Here is a 25,292-nt window from a genome sequence, read left to right as displayed (position 1 = left end):
TCGTCTTGAGGAGCTGCCGCTGAAACGCCGCTGCGCAGAATTTTTGCCCAAGCCAAAATGGCTTTCGCCACCCAAGCGGAAGCGAAGATAGGGCATAGGGATGCACCGGATGCCTCAAAGATAGACTTAGCTAACGACTCTATTTGCCTGTCTGATGGGTCCTTGAGAGAAGCTCCGTCCGGAAGGGAAAGGACCGTCTTAGAGGAAATACGAGAAACTGGTGGATCTACCTCGGGAGCTTTGGTCCATTTCATGACTAGCTCCGCATCAAAGGGATAAAGTACATCTAAGTACTTGCGGCCTGAGAAACGTTTCTCAGGATGTTGCCAGTGGTTGGCTAAGGAAGTGTCGAAATCCTTATTAGGGAAGGTTCGAGATGGAGGCCTTGCCTTCTTAAGGGAAACAGAGCATTCCTGAGGGGGGGCCTTATCCTCCTTAATCTTGAGTGTTTGGTATATAGCCAATATGAGACTATCTACCATCTCCCGAGTTCTAGCTATGTCGTCCGCCTCTGAGTCTGATCCAGATAGTGAATCCTCGTCTGACCCCGGATCGTCTGCCGATGAGGGGGACGAGGAGCGTAGCCTGAGAGAAGCAGACGGACCCTGCGAACCGGAGGAAAAGCCAGACAGGACCTGCTTCCTAGAGCCCCGACTTGGTCTGTCCGTCTGAGGGCCACGGTCCGGTGCTGGCGACTCACCATGCGAGGCGGTCGGTGCACAGGTGACAGCAGATAACTGAGGTAACCGCTCTAAGACCTGGACCAGCGATTGAGACACCTTTGTCAGCTCAGAAACTGACTGAGACATCGCCACGGCCCACTCCGGGGGTGGGGTGGTCTCCGCCCGGGGTTCGGAGTGCTCCTGAGGGGCCGACAAGGTGGAAGGGCTGCAGGAGAGGCAGAGGGGAGACGACTGACCCGAAGCCCACTTCTTTTTACAGCGCGCGCAGGCGTAGTGAGTAGCGGTGGGTCTGGAGCAGAAGGCCCTTGCGGGGTTGTGCATAAGTCTCAGTGTCAGAAAAAACACAGCCTGAGGAAACTGCGGGGGGGGGGGGGGGAGCTAAGTTAGGTGCCAGGGATAGTCAGCGTCTAGCCTACCGAGGATCAGAAGCGATGTGTCCCCCAGGCGAGGTCCGTAGAGAAGGAGGAAGATCGGCAATCCAGGAAGAAACGCTGGCGGTGGGCGGGGCTAAGTCACCGCACGGCGCGATTGGCTGAGACCCCAGAGGGGAGGGGGACGGCCAAAGACAGTGACAGGGCTGAAGTGAAAGCAGCCCTGAGATAGGCTGAAAAAGCGCGCGGGGAAAGCGCGCGCAGGGAGAGGGAGGAACTTTTGAAAATGAAAGTGAAAGTGCTCCCTCACTTTCACTAGTGACGGCGCGCCCGGGCTTGAAAGCGCTCCCTCCCTGTAGCTGATGAGGACGGGGAGCGCTGATGGAGGGAGCGCTGACGGAGGAAGCGCGCACCCCCCCCCCGGACCCCCCCCCCCCCCGCGCCAAGAGGGACGCGCGCCTGTCAGAGCGCTGGTTCAAGGGGTGGGAAATTCAAAAGGAGGAGAGGTACTCTGCTGTCCTAGACTGGCATGTGAGCGCAGGGCTGCAGGGAACATTCAGAAAAACATACCTGATGTCCCTGAAGAGGCTGACCACAGGGGCCCGCGATAGAACGCAGGTCGCTGGGATAGGTGATCCTCAGTACCCGCACCGCCGTATGGTGCAGAAGACGGCTCCAATCCCCGTGTCAGGGAAACGTCACCGCTGGCGACCGCCGTCTTCCTCTCAGCCCTGTCCTGGGAGAGGGGTGAGGAGGGGAATCGGCTAGGACCGTCCATCCATGGCCCCTAGTACCCGAGGGTGATAGGGGAAGGTCCTGCCTGCGGGCCTGAGAGTTGCGATGTGGGCGATACCACATTGCTCGCTCAGCCGCATTAATAGGAAAAGCAGGATGAACTCACATCCCGTTTCCTGAGCTGTATCTGAAAAAGAAAGGGGAAATCATTAAAAAACAAAAAAAACACAACAAAAAACCTGAAAAGAAAAGGATTAAATGCGGATCTGGGGAGATCCCGATCCGCCTCCTACAGACACTAAGCACAAACTGGGGTGCTTGGTGCCTGTCGGTGGGTGTATACTGCCGGGGAGGAGCTAAGTTTCTTGTTTTGCATAGTGTCAGCCTCCTAGCAGCAGCAGCATACACCCATGGTCATCTGTGTCACCCAATAAGGCGATAAAGAAAAGTAGTGTTCATCACCATCATCATTGCTTTTGTTAGAGGTTTAGATCCCATTCCTTCTTCATGGCAGTGTTCTTCAGCAAAACTGAGCGAGCCCACTCCATTGGATGAAGTGACCCCACACATGAAAGGGCTCAGGATGTTTTACTGTTGACATGACAAGACTTATGGCAGAGATCACCTTTGCTTCTCCGGACAATCATTCTTCCAGATGTCTCAAACAGTATGAAGGAGGATTCATCAGAGAAAATAACTTTACCCCAGTCCTCTACAATCCTATACCTTTACTTTACAAAGTTATTTTCTCTGATGAATCCTTTTTAGAGTGTTCGGGACATCTGGAAGAAGGATTGTCCAGAAAAGGAAAAAGGTGAGCGCTATTATGAGTCCTCTGTCATGCCAACATCAAAGCATCCTGAGACCATTCATGGGTGGGGCTTTTCAATCATGGAGGGGGCTCGCTCACAATTTTGCCTAAAGGCCCCGTCACACTAAGCGACTCACCAGCGATCCCAACACCGATATGAAGGTGTCAGGATCGCTGGTAAGTCGCTATGTGATCGCTGGTGAGCTGTCATACAGACAGCTTAACCAGAGATCAGCACAGCGATGCCGAGCGCCCGGCATCGCTGGCTATCGCTGTAGAAAATAGTATCAAAATAAAAAATATAGTTATTCTCACCTTCCGGCGTCCCGTTTAGCCATCCTGCCTCTCTCCACGCTGCGGTCCCAGTGATCCTTTGCACGAATGACCACGAGATGTCACGGTCTCGCGGGATAACAAAGTCTCGCGGTCATTCATGCAAAGGATCACTGGGACCGGAGCGTGGAGAGGCAGGATGGCTGAACGGGACATCGGAAGGAGAGAATAACTATATTTTTTATTTTTTTTTATTATTTTTTTACACCTGATCGCTGGTCTCCCGCTGTCACACACAGCGATGCGTGCTGGCCAGCGGGAGACCAGCGACCAAAGAAATGTCCAGAGGTTTCTTGCAGCGATCAGCGATGCCGGCAGGGGGGCCGCTCGCTGATCGCTGTCACACACAGCAATCTCGCTGGTGAGATCGCTGTTACGTCACAAAAGTTGTGACTCAGCAGCGATCTCGCTACCGAGATTGCTTAGTGAGACGGGGCCTTTAGACCACTTCCATTAATAATTAATAGGATCTAAACATCCTCCAAGAGCAACTTTTCCCAACGAGCCAGGAGCAATTTCGTGGAGAACAATGTTTTTTTCAACAGAGAGACCATGTCACTAGGCAAAAGTGATAACCAAACATTGACATTTTGTGTCTTTGGCCAGGAAACTACTCACATCAATGGTCAAATCCTCAAAAAGCAGAAAAGCAGATGGTCCCCTGACAAAAGCTTGCGCTGAAACGCGCGTTGGGGCTGGTGCCATCCAGCAGGGAGAGTCCTACATGGACAAGCGTCATTGCCACCTTTACTGATGCATCCACTTTAATCAATGTGGAGTTTCCCCTCAATCTATATTTGATGCATCTTGGATGATCGGCTATTGTTATCAAATACCATCTCTCAAACAGTATGCATGTAGTTACCTCTTTATTTGGCTTTTTTCCCATGGTTATCACTAGTTACCATATATTATTTGTATGTATGCATAAATACATAACATCAATGATTGGTAATCTATCCCTCTGGGTTTTTGTCCTACATGTGTTTCTTCCACTTTTAAAACCTTCTATTTATTAGAATACATATTCTATATTGGCAGAAGTACTATTTTTCGCAGGTTTTCTATGATATAGAGCGGTTATTTTTATATGAGGAGCATTGCAAGGCTTAAAAGTCTCCTCACCTTGACATGGCACACGTGACATGTCACTCTCCGCAAGGAGAAACATTACCTATTTTTATATGATAAACTTGTGACACCATTTGTCTCCACTTTCCAATCACTGTTGTTGGTAGGGATACTCCCCTTTTATGATCGGGATGGTGACAGGTTCTCTACTAGGCAATGAAAGTGAAAATGACAAAATAACGTTAAAAAAAAAAATCTGATCAGATTCATGGAGGCCCAAACCACAAGCAGAATGAATCCGTTGATCTTTTGCACAAAAAGATCAGGAAACTGTTGGTGAAAAAAAAAATCAAAACGTCACACAGGGTTAGTGTGCAGTATATGGCCATAGGGACACGTTGGGCTGTATAGGAGCCGCACGGGCATGGGCAAGGATGCATCATATTATATTCTAGTGCAAAAGACTGAAGAAGTGAACACAGAATCTTTACATTTACTGTGAAAAGGTTTCCAATATGTCACATCCACTAGCTCAGCGTGCAGGTATTAGATGGGACAGTATCAGGTACCAGGCGGCTGGGTGTACTCTGAAATCCACCCTCATTTTAGGTTTATGCACAAACTAAACCTCATGGGAGGAATAGAATTTTTATGCACGATGTAAATTATTTAGTTCAGTCTAAATACATGAAAGGAGCAAACAAGCACATGATGACACAAGGTATTCTGCGCATCAAAGAGAAACGGAAACCCAGCAGTCGACTTGTACAAGTTCCTTTAATCTCTGCTGTTGCTGTCAGCACTGACATTTCTACAACATGGACTAATTTCTGAAGATTGGTGTTCTTTATGTAAAGCTAAAAGGTAACATTGGGGCCTGCCAGCTCATAACAGCAGTGTAATTCCCTGCCCGCTATTGGAAAGTACACGGCTTCCTGTACGCGGCTTCCCACAGCTATAAATAGCGGGCCCGGCGGACACGGAGCCTGTGACCGCCCCACTGCCTTCAGGTGAGACAACTACATGGTCACAATAGAATCCATTGCACGGAGACCCCAAAGAAATGATATGTAGGCCTCCTGCACACGGTACACGCAGTATTTCTCCAGGCTTCATCACAATTAGTCTGGTGCAGTGATACATGAGCCACAGCTTTTTTTTCCTGACAGACCTGTATGAGGACTTGTTTTACAGATGTGGTGATATCAGATCCTAGTCTTGCTTTTGGGCCTTTTTATTCCTTTAAATGAATATACCATTTTATATACAGGGTGGGCCATTTATATGGATACACCTAAATAAAATGAGAATGGTTGGTGATATCAACTTCCTTTTTGTGGCACATTAGTATATGGGAGGGGGGAAACTTTTCAAGATGGGTGGTGACCATGGCGGCCAATTTGGATCCAACTTTACAAATGACCCACCCAGGTGTATCCATATAAATGGCCCACCCTGTTTATTGATCTATGGGCAGAACAGGAGAATAGCGTTAGGCCTCCGGGTGCCATAGAAAGAATCGACTCCTCACATCCTGAGTGAGAGGATTGATAGATATTGTTCTATTAACTATTCACATGCAGCGGTCGCTATGGACTGTGGCATGTAAGAAGTTAAAGGGGATAGTCCCATAATCTAAGGCATTTTTTAACAAACTTGCTTTAAAAATTCACTAATTCACCTTTCACTAACTACACTGTAACAAGCTATTGTATTTTTTTCTTATTTACTTTCTGATGACAATTTGTTTGAGTAGTCCTAGTGCATGCCGAGATACTCCATCTAAGGGCTCATACTCACATGCGAGAAACTCGGACGAGTCTCACACGTCAATACCCGGCACTGCCGCCGGCACTCAGATCGGAGTGTTCAGCTGCATAGAAATACATGCTGCTGAACGCTCCGATCCGAGTGCCGTCGGCAGTGCCGGGTATTGACGCGCAAGACTCGTCCTAGTTTCTCACATGTGAGTATGAGCCCTAAGCGTCAGAAGGCAGAGGCTGAAACCACTGCTGCAGCCACCGCCCCATCCCTGAAATGAATTGTCATCAGTGACGCTAGTTTCGGGGCTGTGCTGAACAAGTGGTGTCTACCCTGTGCACAGTTTAATAACCCGGCAGTAATAAGCCAGCAGCAGAGCGGTGTCACTGTACCTGGCAGAGACCGGTGCCATCAGCTAATGGGGCAGCACTAGTCTCCTTCTACGCTAAGTATACTGACACCGTTCTGCTGCCGGCTTATTACTACTCATAAGCCGACAACAGAGCGGACGCTGTGAACAGGAGAGACAGTATAGGGACAGCACAGCTCCCGAAATGAGCGTCACTTATGACTCTTCAGTTCAGGGATGACATTTTGTTTGAGTATCCCAGCATACACTGGGGATACTCAAACAAATAGTCATCAGACCGGAGAGAGAAAAAAAAAACAATAGCTTTTGGACAGTGTAGGTAGGGAATTTTTAAAGAAAATATATTAGAAAATAGCTTAGCTTATGGCACTAGATAGGGAGTTGGTAGCAAAATTACTTTTCCTTTGGACCACCCACGCTCATTTACTGCTGTTGTGTCTGTGCTAGCAGCAGGGAGTGAGCGCTGTGACACAGAAGGAGCCCTGGGATCACCATCCTTGGATGAAGATGCACTAGGTTTTCACTTCATAATGGAATGGAACACAGTCTATTAGGACGTAAAAAGCCTGTGCACTGATGGGAGATGGACATGAATAGATAATGAAAGATATGAAGGAATGCAATGAGGAGACACAAAGCATAAACAGTGTAAAAATAAATGTGCACACCGGGAGGTCAACTTTACTTACTGCTGTCATGGATGGGATCTGAAATGACTGGCTTTAAGGGCAGATTAAAAGCTCCTGAGCTATCCGGCAAATAGGCTGTGAATCGAAGGCGAACGATACTTAAGTCGGTAACCTTCTTCAGCTCCTTCACTTGTGCCTCAATCTTCTTCTCCTCAGGCTCTGTGAAAGTAGAATAATAAAGAATATATAGGTGTCCGATGCTAGATAAATTAAATCTCTGATAAGCACGGCTTCTTAACCATCCAAAGCAGTAATGAGCGCCAAATCAAATTTAGAGCATTGTAATTTGATAATAGAATATCTGGGATTGACATTGACGCAATCTGACAATACTACGCAGCTTTTTTACGATGCATCACTTGAAATGTATCCACATGGCATTGGAAGACTACAGATCCCCAGTTAGAATCCTATGCACTATATGCGCATTTAATATTACAGTCTTCAACTAGAAAAACAATGGCTTAATATACTAAAAATGAGCAAGTTCTTTTCCCTTCCATGTATGGTAAATTCAAAAAGGTTGTCACACTTAAATGGAAACCTGTCAGCTGGTTCATGCTGCCCAAACCACAGGAAGCACGAATCAGAGCCTACATGACTCCAGCAGGTAGATTTTTCCCTAAAACGCTCCAGCAACTCATAGAAAGTATGGACGATCTGACTGCATTCTCCAGACATGAGACTAATCCAGTGTTACTCCAGGTGATTGACAGATCTCTGGCTATGTGGACAGTTCTGTCAATCAACTGGAGAGTGGCGCTGAAAGAAGCTGGCCAGGGGTTGTGGTGGACTAGTCTCATCTTCAGATATGTTCCCCAGCCGGATCTTCTAACTATATGTTCGGAGCATGTAATCGTACAGCCAAGCTCTGATCCACTCTGCCCTTAGTTCAGGAAGGCATGAATCGTATGGCATATTCCCTTTAATGCAGTATATGGACGTGATTCTGCATCCACCTGTAACAGTTTCAGTTAACTTTAATCAGTAGTGCAAGACAAGATAGTCATAAATAAGACCATACCTGTGAATGTGTTTGTTCTTCTGCCTTGTCTTATCTGTTGTCGCTTTATTTTGTCTTTCAATATGTCAAGCTGACTTTTTTTTGTGACATGAACAATGCCCAAGTTATTAAACCTGAATACAAAGAAAAATGTTTCCATTGTGTTTAATTATATAATTGAAAACAAACTGTATACAGTAAGTGTATTACTGGGTCCTCACGGACAGCCTGTGGTGAAACTCCCCAGCATGGCCCAAAAGAAAGTTAAAAGAATAATTATATGCTGATCCCCACCCATATATATCTGCCTGGTCCCCGACAGTCTATGAATCTGCTCTTCTGGTGGGAACCTCGAGTGGCCACAGTGATAAATATCGGGTTACAGCTGCAGACGGTTATTGTAGTATTTTTTTTTTCCTTTTTTACTTTAATGACACAATGGAGTGTTTTGGGAAAAAAAAAGCACTGGACTCCTCATTAAAAGGAACCTGTCACCAGGTTTGTCCCATAACATCACCACCTTTCAGCCCTGATATACAGCATTCTATAATACTGTGTATATGCCCTCAATCTGACCTGCAACACAAGAAAAAGACCTTTAATTATACTCACCTGCGGGGCGGTCGCGTCCGATAGGTGCCGTTAGTCTTGGTCCGATGCCTCCCTTCTTGCGATGCCATCCTCCTTCTGTGGTTCGTGTGGATGTCCTACATCATTCACAATCTCCTCGGTATTGTGCTCCTGCGCAGGCATACTTCTCTGCTCGGTATTGTAGTGTGCCGGAGCTCTGACCTTTCCCAGGGCAAAGAGAAATACACCTGCGCAATAGCGGGATCGCCGGGGAGACTGTAGATGATGTAGGGACGCGTCATCCACACAAAGCACAAGAGGCGGACAGCATAACTATCAGACCGGACCACCTCGGAGGAGAGTATAATAACAGCTCTTTCTTCTCTTGAGGGCAGATATACTGTACATCATATTAGAATGCTGTATATCAGGACTGAATGGTGGTGGTCTCATCTCATATTGGCCAAACCTGGTAAAATGTTTGCTTGAAGAACCCAGTTTTTGTAAAAGGACTAGGTAAAAAAAAAAAACAACTAAAGATATCTTGACCAAAAATGTCCTTCCTTTTTACTCTTCCTACTACTTAGGACAATGAACAGCTTCTGTGCCTACATCATGAAGTGCATTTTATAGGGTATTTTTTATGATGTCTCAGTTTGTCAGGTTTCCTTGATTTATATATTTATATACAGGAGATATATATATATATATATATATATATATATATATATATATAGCATTTTTTTTTCTTCTAATGAATATACAAAATGTTCAATATATATATATATATATATATATATATATATATATATATATATATATATACACACACACACACACACACACAAGCATACTAGCCATGAACCCGTTCTACACCTGGGTGGCGGGCATTTTTATTGGTATATGGTCTCCCATCCTGGTATATGCTGCCCCCCTCCTATCCTGGTGTGCATGGCCCCCTCACCCCCCCTATCCTGGTATGCATGGCCCCCCCTCACCTCCCCTATCCTGGTATGCATGGTCCCCCCTCACCCCCCCTATCCTGGTATGCATGGTCCTCTAACCCCCCCCCCCCCCATCCTGGTATGCATGGTCCCCTCACCCCCCAATCCTGGTATGCATGGTCCTCTCATCCCCCTATCCTGGTATGCATGGTCCCCTCACCCCCCTATCCTGGTATGCATGGTCCCCTCACCCCCCTTTCGTGGTATGCATGGTCTCCTCACCCCCTTTTCGTGGTATGCATGGTCCCCTCACTCCCCTTTCGTGGTATGCGTGGTCCCCTCACCATCCTTTCGTGGTATGCGTGGTCCCCTCACCATCCTTTCGTGGTATGCGTGGTCCCCTCACCCCCCTTTCCTAGTATGTGTGGTCCCCTCACCCCCCTTTCCTGGAATGCGTGGTCCCCTCACCCCCCTTTCGTGGGATGCGTGGTCCCCTCACCCCCCCTTTCCTGGTATGCGTGGTCCCCTCACCACCCTTTCCTGGTATGCGTGGTCCCCTCACCCCCCTTTCGTAGTATGCATGGTCCCCTCACTCCCCTTTCGTGGTATGCGTGGTCCCCTGACCATCCTTTCGTGGTATGCGTGAGCCCCTCACCCCCCTTTCATGGTATGCATGGTCCCCTCACCCTCCTTTCCTGCTATGCGTGGTCACCTCACCCCCCTTTCGTGGTATGCGTGGTCCCCTCACCCCCCTTTCGTGGTATGCGTTGTCCCCTGACTCTCCTTTCCTGGTATGCAGGGTCCCCTCTCCCCCTTTCCTGGTATGCATGGTCCCCCTCACCCCTATTAAACTACACACATACAAAATAAAAAAAAAAAATTATACTCACCCTTCTTCCCTGTGCTCCAGCGCTGCCTGTCACGTTCTGCTGGAGGCCGAGGGAGGAGTCTGGCGCCGGAGTACGTGCATGCGCATAGCGCTGTCCGGCGCCATATTGCTGAAGACACACTGCAAATGTGTCTTCAGTAAAATGGCGCCGGATCGTGCTATGCGCATGCGTGATTCCGGCCGCACTCCTGTCCCGTCTCCGGCCAAAGAGAAGCGCCGCGGCAACGCTCCTCCCGGTCAGGTAAGTATGTAAGTATGGCGCCGGACATAGCGGTATGCAGTGTGTATGCGTACCGCCATCTCCGACGCCATACACACTCCTCACCGCTGGCTGCCTCATTCTGTCTGGAGCCAGATTGCACAGGCGCGTCACGCTTGCGCAGTCTATAAAGGCTTCGGACAGTGTGACGCTTAGCCGATTATATTATAGATATAAATATATATTTTAAACATTAAACAGTATAACCAAAGCTGAACATTTTAACATTAACGCAGAACATGCCTGTGAAAGGATTACACATTTGTGGACTGAAGCAGTGAATTCTGGCGTGCCTTCACATTTAGCAATCTACTGATACGCCAGAGACATAGAAAAAGGACTGTGAGCTGCACAATACACCTCTATTGAAAGCAATGGAACTTCTATCAGTGCATTTTTGGAGATATTTTAAGAACTCATATTGAAAAGTGAAAATACTCACTGAGCAGTCATATCTTTAGGTCCTACAGTAACCACATAATTTCCAGTGTCGGTGGCATGCTTTCCTACTAAACTGTGAGCGTGGACTTGATAGGGTTCTAAGTGTGTTACTAAATCTACCTCGATTTTGGCCATGCCAACATAATTGAAGATCTGAAATAAAATAAACTATCATTACAAGATGAATAAAAGAGACTGTACACTATACCGAATGGATAGATGTGCACCGAACAGTCATCTGCTATAAAAATCCCCCTTATATACCAAGTATCACTAAGGCCTGTTTCACACTTCCGTTTTTTCCCTTCAGTCAAAATCCGCCAACTTTTTTAAAAAACGGATCCGCCAAAAAAGGGGCGGAACCGTTTTTTCCCCCCATAGACTTACATTGTTGGTGGATCTTGACTGACGGTCATTCGACCCACCCGTTTTTTTACGGATCCGATAAGATGTTAGCGGCTCCCGGGCGGATGAGACGGTCCATGCAACGTTTTTTGTCGTAGACGGACCGCTATTTTGAACCGCGCATGCCCGGAATCTTAACTCTGGGAGGCATTGTACCCCATAAATGCCGTTCTGGGAGACGCCAAATTCTCTCTCTCTCTGTCGCTCTCTCTTCACCTGAAGCCCACGACATGAAAGATCTGCGATCTCGATCATGTACACCCCCGAGATCGCGGCGTGCATGGAAGCCCGCGTTATCGCGGCAATCTCGAGATCTTGTGGTAGCCCGCGAGATCGCGGAGAGTATGGAAGCCCGCGATATCGCGGCGATGGATTGAAGGCCGCGGTCAATTTAAATGACGCCGCTTTCCACCTTCCACGGATCCGTGGTCCGCTGTCATCCGTACATCACTGAACGGCGACGGATCAGTTTTTTTTCACCCTTGGCGGATTTCAGCTGACCGCCGACAACAGATGTGCGAAAGAGGCCTAAGGCCGGTTTCACACATCAGGGTCTCCGGTACGTGTGGTGACAGTTTTCTCACGTACCGGAAACACTGACACACGTAGACCCATTCAAATGAATGGGTCTATGCACATGTTAGCGGGTTTTCACGTGCAAAACACGCAGACATGTCCGTTTTCACCCGGACACACGGGCCACAAAACATGCCGCACACGGAGAACAGTGTACACTGTCCTCCATGTGCACGGACGGCCACCAGGGAAGAAGTGCTACTGTAAGCCGCTGTTCGCCGGCGGCAGGTGCTGAACGCGGCTGTCATTATTCTCCCCTGCTCTGCCGGCGAGCAGAGTAGAATGAATGAATGAAAAACTGTCCTGCTGTGAACTCAGTATCGTGGGAAAATGCAAGTGATGAGGTCACGGCAGTTCAAGCTCTGTCACAATGACCTCATCACTTGCATTCTCCCACGGTCCTGAGGTCACAGCAGGTCAGTTTTTTATCCATTTATTCTCCTCTGCTTGCGCTGATCGCAGCAGAGCAGGGGAGAATGGATAAAAGCCACATTCAGCACCTGCCGCCGGGGAACAGTGCTTAAAGTAGCGCTTCTTCCCCAGCAGCCATCCCTGTGGTACTGATGCGGCACACGGTTGCTACACGTAGTACACACACGGACACTTTTATCTCCTGTACCGGTTTTTCCGGTACCGGAAATATCAGGACGTGTGAAATCGGCCTGATTACCCAAAAACACCAACTAGTTTGGTGAAATTACCAAAGATATTTTCTTGGCAATGGGTAAAAATATTCAATTAAAGAGACTCTTTCTCCAAATTATTCATGTTGAATAGAACATGTTGCAATAGTAACTGCAAAGCGAAATAAAAGGTTTTGTGAGTTTTTGTTTCCTTACTTCGGTTTTTTTTTTCTCTCTTCATTACAGAGAAATTTGCATTGAGCATGGAATATTTGGCACATAATAAGAGTTAACACCTTACATTTAAGAAAAAGTTATCAGATATTTTTCTCAGTATAGGAGATGTATGACTGACAGCTGTGATCTCCTGGTCACACACAGCGAGATCGCTAGCGAGATCGCTGCTGAGTCACAAGTTTTGTGACGCAACAACGATCTCACCAGCGATATCGCTGTGTGCGACATGTATCAGTGCGGCGCTTAGAAACCCGCTGTTTACCTTGGATACCAGCTCCCAGCGCCAGCACGCTGGTATCTAAGGTACACAGCGGGTAACTAAGCAACGCGCGTGCTTGTTACCCGCATCGTCGCTGGTCCTGAATGCTGGTGAGATCTGCCTGTTTGGCAGCTCACCAGCGATCATGTAGCGACACCAGCGATCCTGACAAGGTCATATCGTTGTCGGGATCACTGGTGCGTCGCTATGTGTGATGGGGCTTAAGGGATTACAGCAGAAATGACTTAAGCCCCCGTTACACACTGTGATATCGCTAGCAATATCGCTGTAAAGTCACCGATTTTGTGACGTTGCAGCGATATTGCTAGCGATATCGCTGCATGTGATACTTACCTCCGACCGGCTCCCCCGCTGGTTATCGCTGATCGCGCGAGAAGTTCCTGGACCTTCCTGCTGCGCCGACAAGCGACGCGTGGAGCCGGGCGGGAGGACGCAGGATCGCCGCGTCTGACAGGTAAGTAGCGATCCCCGTCCCCAGCGATGTCGCTGGTGAGATCTGCCTGTGTGGCAGCTCACTAGCGACCACCTAGCGATGCACCAGCGATCCTGACCGCGTCATATCGCTGGTCAGGATCGCTGGTGCATCGCTAGGTGTAACGGTACCCTAACACCTTTCAGATAAGGTTCCTGTTGGTGGGGGAGGGAGGAAGGAGATGAATTCACCTCTCTCCTCCTCTTGTAGAGCTGTCAGCTCTGTGAGATCAGAGCAAGGTGTCATTACATCTCACACGTGTGTTTTCCAAAAAAGGAAGTCTGCTGTTGAATGAAACATAATTGCTCTGCTGTCAGATTATGTAGTCAGGAGAGCTGATAGAAGGGTTTGTAATGTGACACAGCTAAACTGAGCTGTACTGCCCCTCCCCCCACACTAATGGTGAGTGCACACGTTGCGGATTGTGCTGCGGATTTTTCCACGCGGATTTGGCTAAATCCGCAGGTAAATCCGCAGGTCAAATGACCTGTGTTTTACCTGCGAATTAAGTGTGGATTAGCCTGCGGTTTTCCCCTGCGTTTTGACACCTGGTGATGGAGCAGGTGTCAAACAGCTGCGGATTCCATACAAAGAATTGATATGCTGCGGATTTAAAACCGCAGCTAATCCGCGTGGAAAAATCTGCGGCATGTGCACTGTGTTTTTCAATTTCCATTGACTATAAGGGTATGTGCACATGTTGCGGATTCCATTGCGGAATTTTCCGTGAGGATTCTGCAGAATCCGCAGGTAAAATGACCTGCGTTTTAACTGCAGATTCCCTGTGGGTTTTCTGCGGATTTTCTGCAGATTCTGCCTGCGTTTTTACACCTGCGGATTCCTATAATGAAATAGGTGTAAAAACGCTGCTGATTCCGTACAAAGAATTGGCATGCTGTGGAAAATAAACCGCTGCGTTTCTGAGCGGAATTTTCTGCAGCATGTGCACAGTGGTTTTTGTTTTCCATAGGTTTACATGGTACTGTACACCGCATGGAAAACTGCTGCGTATCCGCAGGGCCACATCCGCTGCAGATCCGCAGCAGAATCCGTAACGTGTCCACATACCCCAACCCATGTAGGAGGTTAAACCAGGAGATCAGAGCTGTCTGTCATCAGAGTTGTCCGTCATTAAACATCTCACACATTGAGAAATCTGCTGGAAGCGATGGTGGGGATGTGTTCTTCTTTTGAGTGTTGCTCCTGCTTAGGATTGGTCAGCATTATACAGGGAGAAGTATACATCCTCAGTGAAAACTGTCTGATATCACTCACTTGGAATTAACTAAAGTTAATTCATTAGATGGCAAATATTTTGAACGCTATAACTGTGTAACTGCGCAACGGCGAGGCAAAATGAGAAGGAAAATAAGGCTTATTTTTTCCACTATGCATCCACTATTACATCGTGTGTCCAGCTCAACATAAAAAAAATTTGATGAAAGGTCGTATTTAAATACATTAGTGTCTGGACAGGTATGTACAAGTATTAGTAAAATGTCACACTGTTAAATAACAATACACTTACTTTAACAGTGGGATAGGTTTTCTTTCCTTTCTCACTGGAAGCTCCAGGCAGTCCTCCATGAGATGGCCCCTCACATACATAGCGGAAGCGAAAGCCACGCTGTAAAGATCAATGAAAATTGAATATGAATGCCCATGTGCGTTTTTCGAATTGTCAAAAAAAATAAAAGGGTATCCCGACATCTCCATTTATCATCATATCTTTATGTGTGCGCTGGGGCTGCTGCTCAGTGGAGAACGGGAAATGAAGCCCTTAATCGGCATGGCGGGGGGGCACAATGTCCTGACTTCCACCCAAAATTATTTTTATGCCTGCTTGATGAGGTGTCATACATTTGGGATAAGGATTGATTGAGAATGGCAGGGGTCAGTTAGGCAAGTATATGTTCATCTTTGTTTTTTAACACCCCCATAGGCACTTTTTCTTTTAACAAAAAAAAAGAATGTAGTGGTCAACCTCTAACAATCTTTGTTACAAGTATAATATACTTACCTGTTTGGGTTGTTCGATAATTGACAGATATGGGCCAATTTCTAGAAAAAAAGAAAAAAAAGTCACATGAGCGACACAAACATATAAGAACTAACTTTCAAGGAATTTTTTATTTTTTTAAAGAAAACTTAAAAATGAACAAGCATTTTTGCTAGGTTTTTTTGGGGTGATTGACAGCGTTATTACACTGCACAATTTTCAGGAATGAGCGTTCATAGGAATGCGCGTTCCCAATAACAGTGCAGTGTATATCCGCCCCACATCCAGAATGAGCAAGAATCTTAATAAAGTTATACTGAACAATTTCCCACAAACCTGTCTATCAATCTGCACCGCTCCTCCTACTTTATACCATGCTGCCTGTACATTAGACTACGTGCTCACTGGGACAGCTGCCTTTTAACTATTAGGTCTCTACATTACTGCACTTCCTTAGTTGATTGGCATTAGCCAGAATGATTTAGCTGGCAGTAGGAACAATGCAAATAAATGATGACTGTGGCTGATGGCAAGCGCAGCTTTATTTAACAGTAAGGCTGTGTGCACACGCTGCGGATTAGGTGCGGATTCATCCGCGCGGATTTTGTAAAATCCGCAGGTCAAAATACCTGCGGTTTTACCTGCGGATTGCTCTGTGGTTTTGCCCTGCGGTTTTTCATCTCCTCAATGGAGGAGATGGCAAACCGCAGGAGAATCCGCAGAAAGAATTGACATGTCAATTCTTTCTGCGGATTGAAAACCGCAGATACTCCGCGCAGAAAATTCCGCACCGTCTGCATTGCGGTTTTTGATTCCCATAGGGAATCATGGTAATGTACACCGCAGCAGAAACTGCTGCGGGTCCGCAGCGGCCAAAACCGCTGCGGAACCGCAGCAAAATCCGCAGCGTGTGCACACAGCCTAACACGCCTTCTGAATATCCCAAGGTGCATAATAAAATAATAAAATGCTATACCTACCTCCCGGACTAGCACTGTTCCTCCAATGACAGCGCTGCATTTCCCAGCGGGTGCAGCTGATTGAAATTCTTTTGTTACTGAATACTTAAGGCTGCAGTCGATCGGTGACTGCCGATTGGCTGCAGCTGTCGTGTATTCGACACAATGCCGACATCAGAGGAATAGCACCAGTCTTGGAAGTAGTTATAGCATCTTTTACTTAAAGGGGTTGTCCACTACTTTAAATTAACCCCCCAATGTATCCCCCCAGGGCCCCTAATGAATTTTGCAAATACCTCATGTTGCCTATACTGCCTGTGAGCAGCGCTATCGCTGGCCGCTCACAGGCAGCATGTGACCCCTGGCTGCAGCTGGCTCTTGCTTCCGCTGACGTCCCTTCAAGTTCTGGCAGCAGCCGGGGGTCCCTCTTCCTCCTTCCGTGCTGGCTGCCAGGCTGTGGGCGGGGTTATCCACCGCGCGCCCATTCATTGAGAAAGCGCTCAGTGGATGCAGGGTGTGACGCGGGGGTTAACCCCACCCACAACCCAGCAGCCACCGCAGGGTCCCAGCGCTGAGTCACGCCTCACTTGTCGTGACGTCAGTGCTGCTTTATGATGGGCATCATTGCAGTAACACTACACCAACCTGGATAACAGACTGAGACAATTAAAGGGGTTGTCCACTACTTTAAATTAACCCCCCAATGTATGCCCCCAGGGCCCTTAATGAATTTTGTAAATACCTTATGTTGCCTATACTGCCTGTGAGCAGCCACAGATAGCGCCGCTCACAGGCAGAATAGGCAACATAAGGTATTTACAAAATTCATTAGGGGCCCTGGGGCCCAGTCTGTTATCCAGGTTGGTGTAGTGTTACTGCAATGATGCGCATCATAAAGCAGTGTTAGTATTCTATCTTTGCATGTTACTTTTTTTCAGCACATTCCGTATGAATCCAACACAAAAAAAACATGGCACATTGCATTGGAGGTACAGTAAAGCTGAAATCTCTGGGTCCCATATTACCTCCATGCAACTCAAAACATTGCTCAGCGCCATAATACAGTAATGTCCAAACAACTAACATAATAGAAATCAGGAAAGAGAACATCTTTAATAGCTGACATAACAGGGAAATTAAGGTAACTTACGAATATCCGAATCCGGTTCATGGTGGTCAGTTAAATGTGAATAGCCATAACCATTTTCATCAAGATCCCCATTGTGAAGAAGCTGTTTGGGGACAAAAGAAAAAAACAAGCAATTTAAGAATATTTTTGGAATAACTGGACTACACTGCAATTTAGTTACCATTCACATTCTTCTGCATACAATCACTTGGGCCTGTTTCACACTTCCGTTTGTCTCCATCAGTCAAGATCCGCCGCTTTGCAAAAAAAACGGATCCGCCAATTTTCTTTTCGGATCCGTTTTTTTTCCCCATAGACTTACATTACCGGCGGATCTTGACGGATGGCCATCCGCTTTTTTGTGGATCCACCAAGATTTTGGCGTCCGCTGACAAGACTGGACGGACAATGCAACGTTTTTCTGGCTGGCCGGATCCGCACTTTACACTGTGCATGCCCAGCAGAATCGCCTTTGCAGTAAATTTAACCCTAAATCCCGGTCTGGCGGCTGAGAAAAAACCCTCTCTCCAGACAGCGGTTCCTTTAAATTTCTTCCTTCGCCGGATCCGTCAAAAGAACGGTCCGGTGGCACACGTCGATGTCCGTACGCAGGCGGATCCGTTTTCCGCCATTTTGGCGGATTACAACTGACAGAAAAAACTGATGTGTGAAACAGGCCTTACCCGCAGCCAGGATATACATATACTATATAAAAGACACATCTGAATGTTTTTCTCAATATCTGACATGAAATAAGAATAAACCTTTCCTGTTTTAGGTCAAGTAGGATTACCATAATTATTAATATGCATTGTTCTGCTAACTTTCTGCATGTGGCTGTGCCCACAATGCGAAAAGTAAGCAGAACATTTGTGGATGGTACCCACGGTCTGGAGAAGAGGAGATTCTCCTCCAGGCTCTGGGTACCATATCCCTGTAAAAAATAGAATTAAAATAAAAAATCATCATACTCTCACCTTCCGATGTCCCTCGCAGTGTCACCAGGCCTCAGCGATGCTCCCGGCAGGTCCCGTTCCCAGTGATGCATTGCGACAATGACCTTTGATGATGTCGCGGTCTTGCGAGACCGCTACATCAAAGGTCATTGGCGCAATGCATCACTGGGAACGGGACCTGCCGGCAGCATCGTAATGATTGGGAACGCTGCGCGGGACGTCACACGGTGAGAAAAACACCATTTTTTATTTTTTTTATTATTTTTAACATTAGATCTTTTTACTACTGATGCTGCATAGGCGTCCTCAATAGTAAAAAGTTGGTCACACTCGTCAAACACTATGTTTGACGAGTGTGACCAACCTGTCAGTTTTCCAAGCGATGCTACAGATCGCTTGGAAAACGTTAGCATTCTGCAAGCTAATTACGCTTGCAAATCGCTAGTTTTTCTGCAGGAAATAGGCGGGAATTAAAATGCAGTTTGCTCGCATATTTCCCGCGGAATGGAATTACATAGCCTAAGGGTGTGTGCACACGCTGCGGATTTTGCTGCGGATCCGCAGCATTTCTGGCCCTGTGCTGCGTTGTACTGTACCATTTTACTCTATGTAAAATGGAAACCGCTGTGCAGATGCTGCGGAATTTTCCGCGCAGTTTTGCTGCGGTTTCAAATCCACAGAAACAAATGACATGTCAATTCTTTCTGCGGTTTCCGCTGCAGTTTACCATCTCCTCCATTGTAGAGGTGATAAACCGCAGGTATGGCTATGTGCACACGTAGTTTTTTTGGTGTGCGGATTTTGGAGAGAAAACCGCAGGTAAATGCGCAGGACAAAAGTCCTGCGGTTTATCTGCGGTATTACACCTCATAATGGATGAGGTGTAAAGGTACTGTCACACTAAGCGATATCGCTAGCAATATCGCTATAACTTGTGACGTTATAGCGATATTGCTAGCGACATCGCTGTGTCTGATACTTACCTACGACCCGCTCCCCCGCTGGTTATCGCTGATCGCGCGAGAACGTCCTGGACTGTTTCTCGTCGTCAGCTTCCTGGGGCGCTTCCTGTGGAGAGACGAGCGACGCGTGGACGCGGGCGGGAGGACGTCAGGATCGCCTAGTGTGACAGGTAAGTAGCGACCCCCGACCCCTGTGATGTCGCTGGTGAGATCTGCCTGTGTGGCAGCTCATTAGCGACCACTTAGCGATGCACCAGCGATCCTGACCGCGTCATATCGCTGGTCGGGATCGCTGGTACATCGCTAAGTGTGACAGTACCTTTAAACTGCAGAATTTCTGCACCAAACAATTGACATGCTGCGGATTGTAAACCGCAGCAAAACCGCACGGAAAAATCTGCAGCATGTGCACAGCGTTTTTTAATTTCCATAGGAAATAAAGGTACTGTACAACGCAGCAGAATCTGCTGCGGACCCGCAGCTGCAGAAACGCTGCGGAACCGCAGCAGAATCCGCAACGTGTGCACATACCCTAAGCCGCGGGTCTTTCGACCTGAAATTTACCTGCGGATTTTACAAAATCCGCGGGGAGAAATCTGCAGCACCTAAAAACTACGTCTGCACATAGCCTTAGTCTGGCTGAATTACAGAGATCGCCAGTGGAAAAGAAAAGGAAAAAAAAAAACAACTGTTAAAATCAGAGAGACAAGACCTATTGAACACTATTCCTTGTGCAAAAAATTATGAGTCAGGTTGTAATAAGGAGGGGCGTGAGTGCAGCCCTGGACTCTCCCAGGGTTTTTAAGAATTCAGCCCAACAGTATGTGAATGACTAGATGTAAACTCCTCAGTCGTGCTTCACACCTACCCCACAGCCTGTTATTCTGTACATTCCCCCAGATATGTTGTCAGGTTCATGTAATGCACTGGTGAGGAGTAAAGCTTGTACAAATTGATGGCAAGAAAGAGGATTTGAATGGGTCCATCATAAAAAAGGTCCATGTGTAGAAGTCTGGGGGCATTTAGAGATGGATTTTTCCCCATGTGGTCTCTGCAACGCCCGTGTCAATCTGGTCAAGGCTAAAACAGTCCTGAATTTTCGATGGAGCCAAGACTTTAGAAATAAAAAAAACACCTTAAGGGTATGTGCAAACCGCAGGCCAATCTGCAGGTAAAACCGCAGGTCATACAAATCTGCGGGTGAATCCGCAGCGTGTGCACATAGCCTAATTGTGCATCCAAGGGCGGAATGCCCATGGCATAAAGTATATGTTGGACTCACTACCAAAGGGGGCACATAAGGGATATTGAGAAAGCTAAACGCATTGAGGATTGCTCCCCACTAGAGACCATACCGCGCCATTATAAGATATTCCATAGGTACAATCCTAGAGGTTTGATCATTTAATAAAAATACAGTATATTGTTAGTCTACATTGCTGGAATCTCTTCATATCCTGGGACAGGCATTCATTTTGTTACAAGTTATTTTGTTGCTCACCTACCCTAAAGTGTCTACTGTCAAATTCAGCCCTGCATGCAGGTACACCATGCAATATGTTACCCACCAACTTGTCTCCATTTTACCTCTGTATAGAATAAACCAGCAGTATGAGTGACTACATACAGCTGCAAAAAATGGTATACTGATGTACAGCAGTATGACACCTGCAGAAGTCTACTGGTGAGGATGGAGGCCTATGCACGACAGGACTTTCCCTGCACCCAGCACACTGACACTACAAATAGAGAAGGAATGTAGCCATTCTGATATAATTTTAAACCATTGAAAATGGAAAAAAGTTGAACCACAAACAATATAAGAAAGTTGCAAAACTGCTACTTATATGCTGAATGGAAGAGATTTCCCCATAACAGATCTGATCAAGTACACATTTTTTGGTTTGTCTGATTTTAGAGGAGGAGGGAGGCTGGGAACGTACCCAGTACATCTACCCTTCACTATACATAACAGCAGTGTCTACGATGAATCGGAACGGCTATGGGCAGCAAAATGGCCCCCCAGTATGCCAACACTGAAAAATTACTTTTTGGACTCCTGTTCCATCAAAACATTGGAAAAAAATGTCAACTATACTCTATAGGAAACATGGAGCACGCGGGTGATGAATACAGAGAACACAGATCTGATGTGGGAAATCCCCTTTAAGCTTTATTTACATAATGCTGGAAAATCCCTTTAAGCACACAAAAACTAACTAGATGCTTTAAGACACGATTGCAAAATCTGTACACACACACCCCTACCGTTCTTGCCCACCTTTGCTGTATTTCTTTTACTCCCATGAAGCCTTTTCCTTTTTTACTCCTCTAGGTGCGAACGCAAGTTAATAAAACCCAACACATACAGGGGTGCGAAGCGTCCTAATCTGCCCCGATATGCTGCAATACTCTACAAATTGACCCATTAGAATATTCCTGGTATTTGTATTAATCCCAGAACTGCACAATTCTGATAAATCCATGGATTACTGGACCAATGTGCTGCCCCCCATAATACAATGTCGGCCTGTTCTAAAATGTGAGAACACAGGTGAGTCAGATGGCATTTTTTAAGAAGATAATTCAAGATATACCCTGGACACGTCACAGCTGCTTTACATGCGGAACGTGTCATAGCATGTTCCGTAATGCTGCGCGACAATCCGAAGAAGTCGGTGACCCTCAATGGCACGTGACCTGGGAAATACAATCCACGCCGAAACATAGTATAACCTCACAGATTACTGGACAGGTGGCAAAGCCCCATAGTCACCAATCAGGATGCCACTCTCATTTCCAAACGGCTGACGAAAAACAAGAGCTGGAATGTGATTGGCTGCTGTGTGCACACACTATGGCACCAGGATGAAGGCATCTCTCCACCGAGAAGCAGAACACCGGAATTATGCCGTACCCCAGAAATATCCAGGACCCTGGGCAACCTGCAGCCGCTCATACAGCTCCCAGCAAGTGCTGACTGACAACATGCTGGGAATTATAGTCCCCCAGCAACTGCACATTGTGGTCCCACAATTGCTGGGAGTTGTAGTTCTACTTCAAATTGTAGTCCCATCGCTATTGGGTGTTATTGTTACCCAGCAACTAAACCTTGTTGTTCCACCACTGCTGGCAGTTCCACCACTGCTGGGCCTTGTAGTTCCACCACTGCTGGGCCTTGTAGTTCCACCACTGCTGGGCGTTGTAGTTCCACCACTGCTGGGCGTTGTAGTTCCACCACTGCTGGGCGTTGTAGTTCCACCACTGCTGGGCCTTGTAGTTCCACCACTGCTGGGCCTTGTAGTTCCAAGGCAAATATAATTTTTAGTCCAGCTACTACTGGGACTTGTGGTCCCCCAGTAACTGAAAATAGCAGTCCTACTGCTGAGAGTTGTAGTTCCTCAGCAACTGACAGCTACAGTCCTACTTTTGCTGGGAGTTGTAGTACCACAACTGCACACTACTGGGAGTTGTAGTTCTACAGCTTGCCAAGTGCTCCTGTAAATAGAATACTCACGGGATCATAGGGCTCTATTTTAAAGACCGACATGAGGGAAGTCCTTTCCTTCTGCCAGGGTACAGCCACAAACAAGAGTGGTCCGCTTCAGGGTGGCACGTCTCCCAGGGCCACTGCACACAGCCCGAGCTAGTGACGACCCTCCGCCCGGACAGCAGGGGAAGCAACTGCAGTGTGTACAGGGAGCAGCGCAGAGGGAGGGACGGCGGGGAAACTCGGGAGCTCAGGAAAGTCCCTAAAATACCAGCGACGCGGGTGGTGACGAGCAGGTCACATGACCTCCGAGGAGAGCGCAGGCGCGCGGCTCGTGCAGTGCTGCACCGTCCGGGAGCTCTTAGCGCTCCGGTCACCGGTCCCCACAGCGGAGCTGCCCGAGCGTCCCGCTAGCGCCTGTGTGTCTGACAGCAGAGGCCTGCTACGTGCAGAGCTAGGTGCTACATAGTCGCTCTTCTACCAACAGCCATCACTTTCCCCGTCACCGTAGCTGTACAGGGGACGGAGTTCTACCGGACAAGTTGTAGTTTTTAATAACACCGATCACTTTACCAGATAATGTGAAGGGGAAAATTCAAGTGCGGGGGAAATGGTGGAAAAACCCCTCAGTGTCACAATAGGATTTTTTTTGTAGTTTCGTTTTTACGCAGTGACCATTGTGCAGATAATGTGACCTGACTGCGATCGTCCGATCAGTGAGATCGGATGTGGTCCAACCCCATGGATAGAGATGAGCACCTTAATCGCCTCAGAAAGGCTACCATCCAAGAACAATTCAAACCCAAATTACAAGATCCACCAGAATATCGAGGAATCACCTGCTACATTACAAAGCTAAAGAAGAAAATAACCGGGTGCCTCTAGTGGTCCCCTACAACCCAAATCTGGAGGTGCTAAGGGGAGCGGCACGGAAATTACAACCTTTACTACAAAAAGATGCCCGATTACAATATTTCCAGACCCCCCACTGCTGTGTTTTAGGCTAAGAAGCATCATTGTCAGAAGCGCCCTGTCCTATCTTTCAGGTTTCATGAGGGGGGGCTTATCTACAGCATTACAGAATGCTGTAGATAAGCCCCTGATGGCGAATCAAAGAACTGACATGAGACAACCAGGAAAAATATTAGACAAAAATAAAAGTACGAAACAATATAAAACCACGACATACAAAACTTATAAAAATGAGCTATAACTCAACTGCTCATTCAGTCCTGCCGGTGCCACGGTATTAGTTCTTTGATTCGGCTATTTGACACCGTATATCATCATGGCGTTCGAGTGGGAGACGTCTGGTGGGATCTATGGCTTCTCATCCTGTTTCTAAGGACTTGCTGGATAAATTTGAAATTACTGTATATTCAAGAATATTTTTTATATATACACTAAATGTTGGTATATTTTCTTGTTACTATATATGCACTTGTAAGTATGCTACGGTGATTTTTTGTCAATATTGTAATATATCTTGTATTACTGCTTGTATTATATTGATAGGTATAGTTGTGGATAATGTCTTATCTACACGTCACATGACACTCGGTCACATACAGTTTTCATCTTATATAATTATTTATTTTTGTGTATTATATTATTTCTTGTCACACACTATCATACATTCATCACATATATATAGGTATTTCATTGTTATTATTGCGATATGTATCCGGCTCATTGCAGGAACTTTGGCTCTAGTGCGCATATCTCCGGTCTGTGCCGTGGAGCATTGACAAGGCGCAGTGGTGACGTCTGCGGTGCAGTGGCATCATCAGACGCTTCCTGACACGCGGCGCCATCTTGGTCGCCGGAAACAATGCAACTTCCGGGGCGCAGGACTGGATACATGCGCCGATTAAGGGCACCTGCTGACAGGGTATTTAATCATGATCCCCTATGCACCTTGAGAAAGAGGCGAAACGCGCGTCGGTGGCGGCGCTGCACTTGTCCTGGAGCATACGATGGGTAAGCACTTTAGCACGGGATAACGGGGTTGTTTCTCAGGATGCGTACCTGGGTTTTTCCCTACACTTGTGTCCCGGTTTTATGGCCCATCATTACAAGAAGCATTTGGCTCTTTTTTACTTGATATTATATGGACAGGACAATTAGCAGCCGATATTACCCGATTCCTTCATTGTAGATGTTGTTTATAATTGTCAGTACTATTTTTATGTATAATAAATTTCTTACGTTTCTAAAATATTTTGGACTTTTACTCCATTTTTTTGTGTTAATATGTTATGTGGGAGTGTCCAT

General features: G+C 46.8%; 1 protein-coding gene across 2 annotated transcripts in view; it reads right to left on the bottom strand.

Annotated features, from left to right (window-relative positions):
• NFKB2 (nuclear factor kappa B subunit 2) overlaps positions 1–23,292 on the bottom strand; it is a 56,152-nt gene extending 32,860 nt beyond the window's left edge. Inside the window, exons 1-7 of one of the 2 annotated variants that reach the window (XM_073585758.1) lie at positions 23,046–23,292; positions 17,632–17,713; positions 15,544–15,584; positions 15,052–15,150; positions 10,932–11,083; positions 7,849–7,961; positions 6,825–6,983 (exon numbers count right to left, since the gene is read on the bottom strand). In XM_073585758.1, coding sequence (XP_073441859.1) covers positions 6,825–6,983; positions 7,849–7,961; positions 10,932–11,083; positions 15,052–15,150; positions 15,544–15,584; positions 17,632–17,713; positions 23,046–23,078 — 679 coding nt within the window. In that variant the 5' untranslated portion in view covers positions 23,079–23,292. Of the gene's footprint in view, positions 1–6,824; positions 6,984–7,848; positions 7,962–10,931; positions 11,084–15,051; positions 15,151–15,543; positions 15,585–16,502; positions 16,558–17,631; positions 17,714–23,045 lie in introns of those variants that run through there. The other variant, XM_073585760.1, reaches the window with a different exon arrangement.
• Between the last annotated feature and the right edge of the window lie 2,000 nt (positions 23,293–25,292).

The sequence above is a fragment of the Dendrobates tinctorius genome, unplaced genomic scaffold (genome assembly GCF_039654945.1).
Source record: "Dendrobates tinctorius isolate UK_male_01 unplaced genomic scaffold, ASM3965494v1 ptg000089l, whole genome shotgun sequence".
Classification (NCBI taxonomy): domain Eukaryota; kingdom Metazoa; phylum Chordata; class Amphibia; order Anura; family Dendrobatidae; genus Dendrobates; species Dendrobates tinctorius.
Note: the sequence above shows the minus strand (reverse complement) of the source record. Positions and strands in the feature narration are given on the sequence as shown.